Below are 16487 nucleotides of genomic sequence, written 5' to 3'. Positions count from 1 at the left end.
TGTGAAGAAAATATTATATACCGAATTTCATTGAAATCGGTCGAGTAGTTCCGGAGATATTGTTTTTGACCCATAAGTAGGCGATGCCACGCCCATTTTCCATTTTGTAAAAAAATCTGAGTGCAGCTTCTTTCTGTTATTTCTGATGTAAAATTAAGTGTTTCTGACGTTTTTCGTTAGTGAGTTAACGCACTTTTAGTAATTTTCAACCTAACCTTTGTATGGGAGGTGAGTGTGGTTATTATCCGATTTCAACTATTTTCATGGTGTATGGTGGGGTCCCGCATCGATAAGGAGGCGAAGCGAATGGGTCTGGAGGTGAAAGAGGACAAGACGAAATATCTCCTGTCATCAAGCAAACAGACGGCGCACTCGCTTCTAGGCTCCCACGTCACTGTTGTCAGTCATAACTTTGAAGTTGTAGATAATTTCGTATACCTGGGAACCAGTATCAACAACACCAACAATGTCAGCCTCGAAATCCTGCGCAGAATCACTCTTACCAACAGATGCTACTTTCGACTGAGTAGGCAATTGAAAAGTAAAGTCCTCTCTCGACGAACCAAAATAAAACTCTAGAAGTCGCTTATTATTCCCGTCCTGCTTTATAGTGCAGAAGCTTGTACGATGTCAACATCAGATGAGACGACACTAGGAGTTTTCGAGAGGAAACTTTTGCGCAAGATTTATGGACCTCAGACATTGGCAACGGCGAATACCGCAGACGATGGAACGATGAGCTGTACGAGTTATACGACGACATTGACATAGTTCAGCGGATAAAAAGACAGCGGTTATGCTGGCTAGGTTATGTTGTCCGAATGGACGAAAACACTCCAGCTCTGAAAGTGTTCGATGCAGTATCCGCCGGAGGAAGCCGAGGAAGGGGAAGGCCTCCACTCCGTTGGAGGGACCAGGTGGAGAGCGACCTGGTTACATTTGGAATCTCCAACTGGCGCCGAACTGCGAAGGAAAGAGAGGAGTGGCGCGCTCTCATTGATTCGGCTATAAGCGGCTAAACGGTTGAACGCCAATTACATACATACATACATGGTGGGGTGCGTAAGGGAACCGACTGCAGAAAGTTTGGTTTATACAGCCGATTTCTTTCATTTTTGGACTGTATTAAGAAGTGGCTAAAAGAAACGACTGCAGAAAGTTTGTTTCATATAGTTTTATTGGTTTCGACGAATTTTACGACGACGAACGAATTTTACTTTTATAACTTTATTTATGGCTTTATTTATGACACTTTATTTTCGAAACCAACCCTCTCACGGTCCCAAGGAACATGTGTTCCAAGTTTCGTCAAGATATCTCAATTTTTACTCAAGTTATCCGTTGCACGGACGGGCGGACAGACAGACATTCGGATTTTGACTCATCTCGTCACCCTGATCATTTTGATATATATAACCCTATATCTAACTCGTTTAGTTTTCTGACATACAAAATCCGTTATATGAACAAAAGTATAATACTCTCTTAGCAACTTTTGTTTAGTCTCGAAGAGATCTAGAACTTATCGCTCATTTTACTTGAATAGAACTCAAAAAAGTCGATTTTTCAGGAGAGCATTTTAAAGTTTTCAATTGTCTCTTATTAGCAAATTTATTGACAAATATAGTGGCCTGTAATATATTAAATACAATGTTGAGCATAAATGGACCAAATAGATTGTACTAATGCTTTTTCTTGGGCATAAATGTGACCCACTTTGAATTGTGTCGTTATTTGTAAAAAATATAAATAAATTTCGTCGTCATAAGTCAAATGTGTCGTTTTTGTTGAAAAAAATCAATACGAAAAATTTAATTACTTTTCACCAATATCGTTGTAACACAAAATGTGTCGTTATTTCGTAAAAAAAAATTATAACTAATTCTGGCACAACTGTGAAGTGTCGTTATTGTGGTTACTAACTAATGCAACATAACAAGTTTAAGAACGGCACATTCTTATATCACGGTTTATTTTCCTACGCATCGGAATGAAATTTTTATACATTAAGGACGATGAAATTGCGCACTCTCTTCTCTTTAAAAAACCGCTCGATAGATCTTAGCGAAATTTGACATATAATGGAGGCAGCTAAGTATATCTATTATGAAAACTGACGCACTTACATTTTAGTAAGCTTTTGAGTACTAACAGTTCATATGATCTTGAAATAGATAACTTGAAGCATTAAGAGATACTATGTATATCTAGTATTAAATAAAATTTATTGTATATGACAACCCTGATATGTGAATTTGTTTCTAAAGTTAGAAAAATCGATTTGCAGCTTCTTCCAGAACCCTTATACTGTTTAGAAAAATGATAATTGTTCTTCAGTTGATTTATTACCTTACATAGGAGACAAAATTTAGTTAAGCTACCGCTTGGGGAATTTGAATCTTAATTGAGATGAGAATCCTAAATTTGGCATTCAGGAAGTAGGAATCTTAAATTTAGAATTACAGAAGAAATCGGTCTGTATCTTCATCTAGTCACCATATAACTCAATCGGTGATTTAGATCTAAGTAATAATATGTGAGATATTATTATAATTGAAACTAGGTATTATTTAAGAGAAGGATCCAAAATTTTAAGTTGATCCACAACTGTGCCTTATAGTCGAATATCGTTTTCATAGTACACAATTTTGTCAATGTTTTTTTGTTTTTAGTCAAGTATCCATACCTTTTGCTTTATTTACATTACATTATGCCCACAAATATCGACTTGACATTTTGCAATGCCAACAAAAGCAACAAACACCAAACTTGGCGTAAAAATTATAGGCTTTCACGCCTGTCAAAGTGGAAAATACTGAAGTTCAACGGCGGCTGAAAAAAATATACTGCAACACGAAATGACTGCATATGTGTGTGTGTGTGTTTATTGTATTAAACATTGGTTGACTGTCCTCAATGGATATCTGAATATCTGTGGCTATAAAATACGATGTTGACATGGCCAAACCCAATTTAATCGCATTTTAACCCTATTTGATGACCGAAACATTGCCAAAGCGACGCATTCATCGCATATTTGCATGCCACATGCCGCATGCCACACACACACTGCGCGGCGTAGCAAGTATCGTCATTTGCAAAATGTATGGGCGGCTGATGAGTGACGATAGAAAAAATGCCAAAATTGGCGGTGGAAGAGACCAGAAAAAACAATAACAACAACAGTGCTGCACACTCAAGCGGCAGAAAATGCAAAATAAATTAGCAAAAAAATGCAATAATGGCAATGCAAATGTCAGGGCACATATATACATAAACATGTGTGTGTGTAGAGCGGCAGGACACGAAAAGGACATGCAGTGTATGAAGAGTTGAGAGAGAGAGCGAGATGAGTATGGGTTATAATATGCCCAGAGGGCTTATTGTGCGCAAAAAAGACACTCACATACGAGTACACACACACACATACACATATGTTCCTTGTATATGCATGTGTTTGTGTCCATTGTACGCTGCCAGCGCAATTGATTTACTACACTTTTGTTTGCCAAAAATTAATTGAGTTGATGACAAGTGCAATTGATTTATGCGGGACGCAAATGAGTATGCATGGCAAACACACACATTCAATCCAAATAGCACGCGCCCATGCGAGGCCTGCACAGTTTAAGCTACTACTTTTTGTCAGCGCTTTTAGCAACGGCTGTTGTTGATGCCACTGTTTGACTCCATGCTTGATATTGCTGTTGTTGCCATACTGTTACACAGTTGAATCGGTGGTTTGGTGGTGCTGCCGTTACTTGCCACTAAAGCTGCCATACTCACGTGTGTTTTGGAAGGCAAGCTTGGTCGGAATTTTGTCTATTTGAGTTGTTGTTATCTAGTTTGACGTGTCCAAAAGGCAAAAAGTAAAAAAAAATATCAATGAGCTAAATATTTGCATTTCATTGAGTTTTAAGAGCTTAATGAATGAGCCATTAAGTACAGGGTATTTAACTTGTATTTACATGAGTATTAAAAACGGTAATTAAGTGTCAATGAATGTTATAGTTTCACTCCACAGCAGTTGAATTTGATCTCAGTCTTCGATTAACATAAGAATAGATTTTTGTAATGCTTAATAGCTAATTCTCTGCTGATAAAAGGCAATTTCTGCCTTAGAAAATATTCTTGTAATCTATATTAGCTTTTCGGAGGCGTCTTACAATTTTTAGTACCCTTAATCTAGCAAGGCTTAAGACGATCTACAGTTCGAACGATAGCATATTTATGAATGCAGTACATATCAGACAGTCTATGTAGTTCGTAACGTTTCTATGAGAGGGAACTACTGTAAGCAATATGTTTCGTAGTTATACTATCTAACCTTAAAAACACATGTGTTTTGCTTACGGGCGAAAACGTCAAATAACACTCAAATTGATTTGCCATGAAATGAAGTTGATTGACTAAATGATACTCTAAAGATATCGAAAGGACATGTTGTAGATATCGTTCAAGAATAATTGGATAGCTGATATCTTTGGGAAAAGCGAGAGCCCCCAATCGATTTCATCCCTGTGTTGCAAGTCAGGTAAAACATTGTCTAAATTGCTTCACTTCTAATTGCTCCCTCTTCCAATTTGTTCTATGGACCTGAGTAATTTTTTAATGATCCAAGACTTCAAGAAACTGCTCACTTCTATTAAATGTCATTACTAACGAAAAACATAATTTAGAAGAGCTCAACATAAGCATGTATTAGGTGTGCCGGTATATCTAGATCATATATGGTTTATGCCAGTTTATCATCTATCCTCTATGGAGCGCGTTTACTAAAGTGGTATCTATACACTTTCTTTGCTTACTACACAGGGAAATCAGGAATATAGATTCATAGACGAACACATATCATAAAGGGTTCCCTACCTACAATATTTTGTTTAGTATAAGAAATTAAATATCTTGTTAAAAATGTTTACCATCTTAAGGATACGCATTTAATGAGCGATTACTGAATTTTTTTGCTTCAGGCGGATCCTCGAGAGACAGGCGCGTCCGCATAGACGGCATAATTACTAGCAGATCAAAAAAAAATGAAGTCAAAACAAGTAAGGAAGGGCTAAGTTCGGGTGTAACCGAACATTTTATACTCTCGCAAATTATTTATTTAACTTTATTAATATAACACACAATCTCGTATGGGGCCTTGAAAACCTATGGTCCGATTTCGGCCATTTTTAGAATGGGGCTGCCACACTATAAATGCTGTATTTACGCAAAGTTCTGTTCCGATATCTTCACTAGTACTTACCTTATATATTGTAAAGTTAACGATTCAGATTGTCTTCAAAGTTCTGGTATATAGGAAGTAGGCGTGGTTGTGAAGCGATTTGGACTTTTTGCAACATATCATTGGGATGTTAGGAAATTATTATAAACCAAGTTTCATTGAAATCTGTAGTAGTTCCTGAGATATTGTTATTGACCCATAAGTAGGCGATGCCACGGCCATTTTCCATTTTGTAAAAAGATCTGTGTGCAGCTTCCATCTGCCATTTTTTATGTGAAATTTAGTGTTTCTGAGGGTTTTCATTAGTGAGATAACACACTTTTAGTAATTTTTAACTTAACCTTTGTATGGGAGGTGGGCGTGGTTATTATCCAATTTCAACTATTTTCATGGTGTATGATGGGGTACGTAACCGACTTCAGAGAGTTTAGTTTATATAGCTTAATTTGGTTTGCGAGAGATATTCAAATAACCGATTTGGGGGCGAGGCCACGCCCACTTCCTCAAAGAAATGATATCCAAATATGCCCCTTTATAGTGCGATCCTTTGTACCAAATTTTATTTCCATAGCTTTATTTATGGCTTAGTTATGACACTTTATGTGTTTTCGGTTTTCGCCATTTTGTGGGCGTGGTAGTGGTCCGATTACGTCCATTTTCGAACTTAACCTTCTTATGGTGCCAAGAAATACGTCTTCCAAGTTTCATTAAGATATCTCAATTTTTACTCAAGTTACAGCTTGCACGGACGGACGGACAGACAGACATTCGGATTTGAACTTTTCTCGTCACCCTGATCATTTTGATATATATAACCCTATATCTAAATCGTTTAGTTTGGGACTTACAACCAACCGTTATGTGGACAAAACTATAATACTCTCGTAGCAACTTTGTTGCGAGAGTATAATAAAAAGTACAGTTAAGTCTTTAAGCTAGAACATGGTCGAAGGCAAAAATAAAAACTGAATTTTTGACAGAGGTTTTTACCAAAAAGAAATATCCAAATTTTCGTAGATTTTTTATAAATAGTTGTAATTTTAAAATCCACCGTCCTAGTAGCTGGAAGACGTGTATAAAATTTCATCAAAGATCAAGCTCGGTTGAATACATCAAGAGATAACTGATTTTAAAACACGCGAAAAAACTCGTTTAAAGTTTTGAGTAACAATAAAACTACCCTGGAGAGCGCAACTTCTTTAGACTGTATCTCCTAACTACAACTCGGATCGACTTAAAATTTTAGAAACATATTTAAGAGATACAGTAGAATTTCGTTACATAAAACCTATAAACTTATGTAATCCCGTAACGGTCTCTTAACTGGCGTATGAATTGGCGAACCGAATATCAACCAGCATTCATATTAGAACATAACCAAGAATAACAAACACGTTAACTAAATTACTTCGGAATTTCCTTAACACTTTTATTCTTCACAGAATAATTATTTTTATTATACAAATCTTTCGTACAGTCGTCCACGCGCGACGAAATGAAGAAGTGCTTTCTCTTGTTCCCACGACAGTCAAATAAAATTCAGTTAAGGACTATTAACTATGTTTTATTTGACGAATATTTGTGAAGAATAATTTCACAACAACGACAAGCGATAAAGAGTGGACCAAGATCCAGGTGAATAGTTCGAGAAAAGACTAAGCAAAAGACCATCAACAAATCTCAACCTAATATTATATATATCGTACTATCTTAAAACCTATGAGGTTATTTTTCCTTTTAATTACCATACTTTGCATATTTAAATAGGATAAAAGTAGCAAAAATGGCGATAGAGGAAGCCGAAGGGACACTTGATTAAATTAAGAGTTTAGAGTCAATTTTAAATGACATAAGGATTTGATCGATACGAATAAAACGTTGAGACACACATATTATCAATTGAAAGATATTGTGAGTGAAAAAAGAAAAGACAGGGAAAGACAGAGAGCGAGAGAATGCGATAATTAGAAGATAAATTTAAAGACATTATAACTAACAAAGGATAAATAATAGAAAATACTAAAACGTCTTCTGTTTCTCGTGTTCCAAAAGTAGAATATTTAGGTTATACTAACTTATTTGATATATAAAATACTTCAGTATATTCTGAAAATTTGAACTATAGCTTCTCAGAAAAAAAATTTGTACGTATAATATGTTAAGGTCACACCGTTCTCTATAATAAGAAATCTATTACTTTACATTTACTGTTTCATCTACCACGGTTCTACTGTCAGCCTTTGCTCTAGTTCTACATTTGAAATATACATTGATGGTTGTTAAAAAAATATATATAAATAAGCAGCAGCTCAAATTAAATGCAAATACAAATTTTTATTTTTATATTCAATGTGCGCCGCTTGAATACACAATTGCTAATTTGCGTTGGAATTAAAATTTCCGTAAGCGCAATTTGTTTGCCACTTTTTTAATGATTGGATTTTCCAGTGAGTCATTACCTAAAGGAAAACTGAAAAAATTTAAATTTGCATATACATATGTATATATATATATGAATTTATATTTGACAAACCCACATACGCCTTACAGGTGACCGTACAGCAATAAAACTAAAATGTCTCACGCTAATTATGTCGCTGATTTTTTTCACAGTGTATTTATAGTGCGCCGACCGCTTTTGATTATGTTACACAAAGATTAAGTAGAGTTTTGCCGATTAGTTTTACTTACACAACCGTTTAGATTGTTATATTTTATTGTCGAACAACAGTCATCACGTTTTGTTATTGTGTGCATATTTATGATAAACAAACATAAATACAAACATTTATATATTTTTATATGGATACTCGTATGCATGATGATTGTGTGTTTGTTGCATACGCAAATGCATTTTTTGTGTCTTTTGATAACGCGCACACTGACTCAGCCAGCGAGAGCGTGTAGTAATCAATTAAAATTCGTGAATAATTTCATTTTCGTGCAAAGTGAGATTGAAGTAGGGATGTCAGGCGCAATAGGGGGGTTCGAGTGTAACAATTACTTAGTTAATTTTATGTCTACGTTGATAATATATTTTGAATAGCACAATGTTACCTTACTGAATGCGAAATGCCTCTGAAATGGGTCTTCCAGCAGGATAATGACCCGAAACATTCAAGTCGGTTAGCCAACGAGTGCACTGTGGTTCCGCCCATAGACCAAAAATCAAAAACTATATCTCACGATTTTTTGTCAAAATGAGTAGCGATGACCTCTAAATAGTCCAAACTTCTTATTTGCAAACCGGGTTTTCCTAAAACTCTAACGGTACTTTAAAAAAATAGAGTTAAATGCATGAACACCAGCACATTTTCAATGCAAATCAGAACTTTTTCCTTATATTTCGCAGCAACAATGCACTTCAAATTGTTCTGGTAATTGTTCAGGTTAACGAATGAAGAATATTTTTAATGGATTATATCACCTATTTTTTTACTTTGTTTCTGTGTATCAAAGGGATTAAGGTCATGCCTTGGCCTGCGCAATGGTCCGACCTCAATTCCATAGATAACCTGTATTAATTTTCACAATATGCTGTAAATCAAAAAAATATTTTTTTAAACTTTGTCAAAATTTGTTGATTAATTTTTTATTGATTTCCTATGGTCCGTTTTTGGGATATTTCTACAAAACATACCAAACATAAATTTTACTGATATATGAAGGAGAATTTTAATTATTATTATTTTTTTTTAATTTTTTAAAAGAGCATAATTGTAAAAATAATTAATTTTTTTTTATAAATTTAATAAAATTATAATTTTCTTGTTTTTTTATAAAATCGTAATTTTTTTAAATTTATAAATTATATATTTGTGTATATCAAAATGGTTAACAATATTTTTTTTCTTTTAAAATTTCTTTTGTTTACATTTAATTTTGTAAAAATAAAGTGAAACTAAAATATTGAAGATTTTAAAAAAATTTAATATTTTTCAATATTAAAAAAAAAAAACACAAATTATTGTACAATTTGGAATCTTTTTTAAACTAAAATATGAATGAGAATTAAAATTAAATTTGCACAAATTCTTTTTAAATAACATACTTCAAAATTAATTCTTTATTAATTAATAAAATATATACTTACAAATAATTTTATAAGTAAAAAATTTTAAATTTTTGATTGAAAATAAATATTTTTTTTAGTTTTTTATACTTTATCAAATGAGAGCGCAATGTTAAAATACTTCAAAAAATTCCCTATAACCCCGTAGAAAAATTATATTCCACGCCACTGCTTACCGGCTAGTTGCCGACTGTTTATTTATACAAACACCTGCTCGTTAAGCTATATATGCATATGTGCTCCACTGACCGCGTGAGAGGGTGTAACATACATATTATATATACTTACAGTAAGTCGAATAGTAGCTCGAGCAATTGACTACAGCTCTCACTCTCACTCTCATTGCATTGTAATTGTATTTGTACAATAATCATTATAATAACAAGACTAACGTTCGGTAGTTAAAATTTATTATTGCTCACTAACAATTACATGTACGAATATTTAATATTGATATAATACCCTGTTGGAAAATTGTAGAATAATTTAAAAATTAAAATTAATATCAATAAAGCTGAACATTTTCAAGGGGTTATCTTTGCTAAAATTTTGGTTCTTTAAAACTTGATATTTAAATAATCAAAAGAAATTTAGATAAGACTATATTTTCCTCAAATTAATTTTGGTCTTTAAGAGATAATAATGCCTTTTAAACTAATTGAAAATTCAACAGTCCAACTTCCATAACTCAAACTTCTATAACTTGAAGTTCTCCATAACTCGAACTCTTGAATTGACAATTGTAGTCAACTTCATACAAATTTCCTTCCATAAATCGAACTTTTAGATGAGGGTATAATAAAAAATTTAAAATTTTACTATCGAGGTAGAACTTTATGCGAAATAAATAAATAAAACTGCGTATAAATCGATATTTTACCTCGTTTTGAAAAATTATATTTTTTTAATGAAAACTTTTATAACTCGAAGTTTTTTGTGGATTATGGTGATTCGAGTTAAAAAAAAACTGTATATCATTTCTTCAATAACATAAATTCAAAGATATTTAACTAAATTTTTCCTGCAGGATTTGTATGATAATATTCTTCTAATAAAAGTTATACAATAAGAAGGCATAAATGGAGTGGGAATTATTTGAAATATTATTTATTGCGGAAGTCATGAGATGATTTTGATTGAATTTTTCCGACACTGAGTAAGTATAATAATAATATAAATTAGATAAGAACAAAATAAATTCAGTAGAACCAATTCAAAACTGTATTGCATTATAAAAAATTTGCATAAAATTCAACTATACCTAAGGGGTATACTATATGAACGTACCGATAGGAAAAATTAATTATAGTAGTAATTAAATCAAAATTTTAAAAAGTTTATCATTACAAAAAGTATGAATTTGATAAAGAAATGTTCTACTCAAGAGCATAATTAATGAAATATGGAGGAATATAAATATAATTAAAGGATAAAAAAATTTAATTTTTTTTTTTCAAATAAAATAATAAAAAACTGAGATTTTTATTTAAAAAAAAGTTAAAAATTATTATAATTAAAGAAATATAAAAAAAATTTGAATGTGATTAAAAATTAAAAATATTTAAAAAGTATGTAAAAAATATATATAAATTTATTAAAATAAATTGAAATAATTTAAACAAAAAAATAATAATTAAACTTTTAGAGCTAAACTTCAAAAGCTAAATGAAAGAATTTTCTACAAGGTAAGTTCGCAATCAAACCAGTAATAAAATTAAGTATAAGTATGATAATTATTATAGTTTTAAATATTATAACCTTTGGAGTCATAAAATTGAGATCAATTAAATTTTTCCTACAGGGTGTGTAGGCGTGCAATGTAATCAGCAATTAATATATACTAATAACAAAAATTCACAAGAACAACAAAACTTGTGAGAACCATGTAATTGCTACTGTTGTGAGCACGCAGTGAGTCCAATGAGAGTTGGAGATACTGTTAAGCAGTGGACACAGTGTGTGCAAATGCTAAAAAATGTGAGCGTAAAAGTTATTTACGTGCAAAAAAAAAACAAGAGTTAGTTGTTTATTGAAGTGATGAACTGCGTATGCCTCATTAATGTTATTATTTGGCTGGTTAAAAATTTATTTTTGATTTGCACAGTTGTAAATTTGCAGTAGGTAGACAGGTGTGCTTGAGTGTGTGTTTGTTGTGATTGCTTACTTTATATGGAGAACGCGTCGTAAGCATTTTATGTGCGCGACGCCGGCGTTCAATGTTAGTTTATTAAACGTGGCGGCCAAAGCCGGACGGACAATTCAATTGAACATTACGTTGAAAGTGTTGAAGCAAAGCGCACAAAAACACAACGCGGCTGTAATTGTTGAAGAGTGCTCTGTGTGCTATTAGAATTTCTCGAATTTTTGGAATAATTTCAAAATCGTGCAAAAACGTTGATTATACAATTCGATTGCAAGTGCTGGCGTTTTAGTGGAACGACGTAGTATTTTGTTTAAAATATAACGAAATTAAAAAACAATTTTGTGGAAAAAATTATAAAAATATTAAAAAAAAAAATTTGAGAAAATTTAGAAAAAAATCTGAAAAAAACAGTTAAAAAAATTTAATTAAGAAAATTTGTAAAAAAAAATTATGAAAATGCTTACCACACAAAACCATTGCAACTACCGTCACTCCCCCTTCGCCGTAGTGCAAATGCTATTCTTATTAGCAATATGCGCCTACTCCGTAGCCAGTGTGCCAAGGTTCGCGGTGAGTACTCGTAAAGGTCGCGTTTTTATGGCGCGCAAAAAATTTATAAAAATACGCATAAATTTAATTAAAAATGCGCATATTTTATTTAATTTTTAACACACTTGCAGCTCGCTATAGAATCGCTTGAGGAGGAGTCGTCGGTCGCCAGCAACTCGGTGGAGGATTTCGAGGAGAGTTTCGCTGCCGATAAACTGCTAGCGAAGGACACGGTCCTGAAGAAGAATCCGGCGAATATTGGCAACAAATTGAAAGAGCTGTGGGAACAAATACCGGAGCATACGTTGAATGCGTTGGATATCAAAAAGTGAAGGAGCAGAAAATAAGCAATAAATGATTGAAATGCGGTGGCATAAGCAATTGAAGGAAAGGGGGATGGGGGATGAATATATACGGAAAAGTGTTGAATGCTTATCATTTGAATATTGTTGGAGGTTAGTGTAAATATTACATACAAATTTGCAAAAATATTTTGCTGTAGTGTCTAAATTGTCATTCAATTTATCTCCTTGCTGTGCGCAAATGTTGATCCATATACTAAAAAGTAATGAGATTGTATACATTACAACCAAATGTCGATTAATACCAACGAATTAAGTTATAAAAGATTAAATTAAATGTTTACTTAATTTATTTTTTAACTCCACTATATATAAATATTTTTTAAACCTTCAAATCTATTATAAAGGAATTAAATAATTAAGATTTAAACCAAATATGCTTTAATAACATATTCATATTTCATATTTATTGTCAATAACTATATATGTATTTAAATATTGAAAATAAAGTAAATATTAAAGATAAATTGTTTTTTTTTTCATTATAATTGTTAAGATTTCTAAACAGTTTTTTAATATTTTTGGTTTTTATTAATTATTAAGACGTAAATTGCACTCAATTAGTTGAATTAGGGAACGTTTATAGAACTGCATTTGAGTTCAACAATTGATTGAGGAGACTATGGTATACATTGAATTTAATTAAGCCTTTGCAATCGTTTCCATATGGTAAATAGAAACGTAAATTGAACTCAATCAGCTCATACAATTAGTGGAGCAGCGGAGGCATTTAAGACTTAAATTAACATTTAGCTGAAAAACTTAATTTACGAAATTTTAACTAAGTTAGTTTAAATAATTATCACTAACAGCTGACGAAATAAAGAGCTAAAGGGTGATTTTTTAAGAGCTTGATAACTTTTTTAAAAAAAAAACGCATAAAATTTGCAATCTCATCGGTTCTTTATTTGAAACGTTAGATTGGTTCATGACATTTACTTTTTGAAGATAATTTCATTTAAATGTTGACGGCGGCTGCGTCTTAGGTGGTCCATTCGGAAAGTCCAATTTTGGGCAACTTTTTCGAGCATTTCGGCCGGAATAGCCCGAATTTCTTCGGAAATGTTGTCTTCCAAAGCTGGAATAGTTGCTGGCTTATTTCTGTAGACTTTAGACTTGACGTAGCCCCACAAAAAATAGTCTAAAGGCGTTAAATCGCATGATCTTGGTGGCCAACTTACGGGTCCATTTCTTGAGATGAATTGTTCTCCGAAGTTTTCCCTCAAAATGGCCATAGAATCGCGAGCTGTGTGGCATGTAGCGCCATCTTGTTGAAACCACATGTCAACCAAGTTCAGTTCTTCCATTTTTGGCAACAAAAAGTTTGTTAGCATCGAACGATAGCGATCGCCATTCACCGTAACGTTGCGTCCAACAGCATCTTTGAAAAAATACGGTCCAATGATTCCACCAGCGTACAAACCACACCAAACAGTGCATTTTTCGGGATGCATGGGCAGTTCTTGAACGGCTTCTGGTTGCTCTTCACCCCAAATGCGGCAATTTTGCTTATTTACGTAGCCATTCAACCAGAAATGAGCCTCATCGCTGAACAAAATTTGTCGATAAACACATTTCGAACCGAACACTGATTTTGGTAATAAAATTCAATGATTTGCAAGCGTTGCTCGTTAGTAAGTCTATTCATGATGAAATGTCAAAGCATACTGAGCATCTTTCTCTTTGACACCATGTCTGAAATCCCACGTGATCTGTCAAATACTAATGCATGAAAATCCTAACCTCAAAAAAATCACCCGTTATTTTCTTGACACCCTGATAACACTTCTGGATGAAATCGGTTCACAACAACGACAATTTCCCATATAACTCAGTTTTGAATTCCGTCATATTCCTTCACTTTATAATATATACATAAGGTACCAATGAAGATAGCGAAATAAAACTTTACACAAATACTGTATATGATCTGTGGCATCACTTGTGAGAAAATTGTCGAAATCTGACTATAACTTTTTAATGCCCCGGATATCGAATATGAAGTCATTGCCTTATGGTAATTTTTCACCGAAAATGTCGGTAAATCTCTCAGATTTCTTAATTTAATTCTGAGGAAATCGTTTTATTATAATAGTGTGTCTCTGTGCCAGAAATTGTTAAAATCGGGCCATAACTTCCCCTAGCCCCCATATACTAATATTAGGGGTTTCAAACTTTCAATGGACTTTATACTATATATATATATGCCGAATATGTGAGTCAAATTGTGTGTTATCTTAACAAAAATTAAGTTCGGAGGTGGAAATGTTTTAGCTTGGGGTAGCTACAGTAGTCTATCAAATCTGGTATTAATTGAAGGAAAATTACGGGAGAGTCCTACGGAGTGATGCTGAGTACAAATTTAGAGCCCTCAGCACAAAAAAATAACTTTATTTACATATATCAATATTTGAATGATAAGTTCGACCGATATTCTTGTCGTTGCAATAATTGAGACATTTTAAATAGATTTAAAGACTCCTGGGAAACATACCACAATCACTTTTTCTGAACTTGGTATAATTAAAGGTATGTCTCAAAGTCTTTTGCTAACCTTATAATATTATATATAGGGATATCCACACTTTTGTCGTTGTTAAATATTTGCCTTTTTCAGATGATCGCCTGTTTTACAATAAATAGTTCAAATGTACAATATATAAATTTAATTTTTTTAATGCAATGTACCCATAAGCAAAATAGAAAAACAATAAAAGCGATAAATTTTACTGCTTAAAAGGTATAATCATTTTGGTCTAAACACTCAAAGGGTATACATAATTTTGTCCGACGCTGTATATCTTCATATTTACATATAACGCGACTCGGCAAATATTGCCAAATATCTGGAGCCGAAAATACTCTGAAAGGACTCCGAACAATGACTTTTTAATGCAACCTAGTAGAACTATTCTCAATGAGCAACAAAGACGAGTTTTATAATACTCAAAAGACAATTATGTGTTGGTTTTGACGACTGTTCGTTTGATTGTTTCTTGAGTAGAAGACTTCTCTGCTAAGTCACATTATATACATAAATGAGCAGGGTGGTATGATGAGCCGACCGAATTGGGTTTATCGCGTAGTAGTACTTCGACTTGAATTAAAGACGCTTTGAATCATAAGTGCTGTTGTATACACTACTTATGCATTTAAAAGAATATATGATTCTGTATGAGAAGTTATTAAAATTCTTAAAATTGATAACAAGTCATTACTGTTTGTAGATACAATTTTTGTTTGATTGCCTTCTCTCATATATTAAATAATTTCTTTATATATATATATATATATATATGTTATTGATTAATTTGTTGGGGAGTTATATATTTCATAGCATATAGGAGAGTAGTTCAAGCAAGTTTACAGAAGTCAAGGGTAATCACGCGTTCAATGTACTTGGTAAAAGTAATCAACATTCTTCTTCTTCTATTCGTTGCTTTTCTGTTCACTAGCTGAGATATGCAGCTATGTAACTTCACATGTGAAACAATGCCAACAATGTCAGTACAAGAGAGAGTGGTTATATCACTTCTGATATAACCGGACTATACCAAACTATTTGATTTATACCTTTTTACATGTGAAACGAAGCTATGGTTTTGAGAGAGTATGTCATTTAAATAATTGTATAGCATTTTAGGAATACCTTGATTATACCAATTTGATTATACTGTTTCATTTGTACCATTTTCATATGAAACGAGACTCTGGTTTTGAATTTAATACAGAAAAGTTTAGTATTATAACTTGATTATACCACTTTATATATATATTATACCAGTTTGATTATACCGATCTGTTTGAATTATATAATTCAATAAAAGAGATATGTAGTTTGGTATTCAAACTTGTTTATACCAGTTTAAAAATGTATGGATTATACTAGTTTCATTATATAATACCAATCTATTCGAATTATACCATATTATATGTGAAACGAAGCTATCGTTTTTAATAAAATACGAAAGAGCGTGATTTCAAACTTGAGTATAAATGTTAAAAAACCTAAATTTGGTTATAACAATCAATTTGATATATATATATATATATATATATATTTGGCGTAGAAACCGCTTAAGCGATTATAGCCGAATCCACCAGAGCGTGCCACTCGTTCCTCCTTTT

At 32.6% G+C, this 16487-nt stretch overlaps 1 protein-coding gene across 1 annotated transcript; it reads left to right on the top strand.

The window, feature by feature from the left end:
• Positions 1-11419: 11419 nt before the first annotated feature.
• Positions 11420-12405, top strand: LOC105214622 (uncharacterized). Its single transcript, XM_029041929.2, has 2 exons — positions 11420-12018; positions 12129-12405. Exons 1-2 carry the CDS (start codon positions 11899-11901, stop codon positions 12327-12329), a joined length of 321 nt encoding a protein of 106 aa, XP_028897762.2. The 5' UTR covers positions 11420-11898; the 3' UTR covers positions 12330-12405.
• The last annotated feature ends 4082 nt before the right edge of the window (positions 12406-16487 follow it).

Source organism: Zeugodacus cucurbitae, chromosome 5 (assembly GCF_028554725.1).
Source record: "Zeugodacus cucurbitae isolate PBARC_wt_2022May chromosome 5, idZeuCucr1.2, whole genome shotgun sequence".
Classification (NCBI taxonomy): Eukaryota; Metazoa; Arthropoda; class Insecta; order Diptera; family Tephritidae; genus Zeugodacus; species Zeugodacus cucurbitae.
The sequence above is the reverse complement of the archived record's forward strand: the minus strand, read 5'-3'. Positions and strand labels throughout refer to the sequence as shown.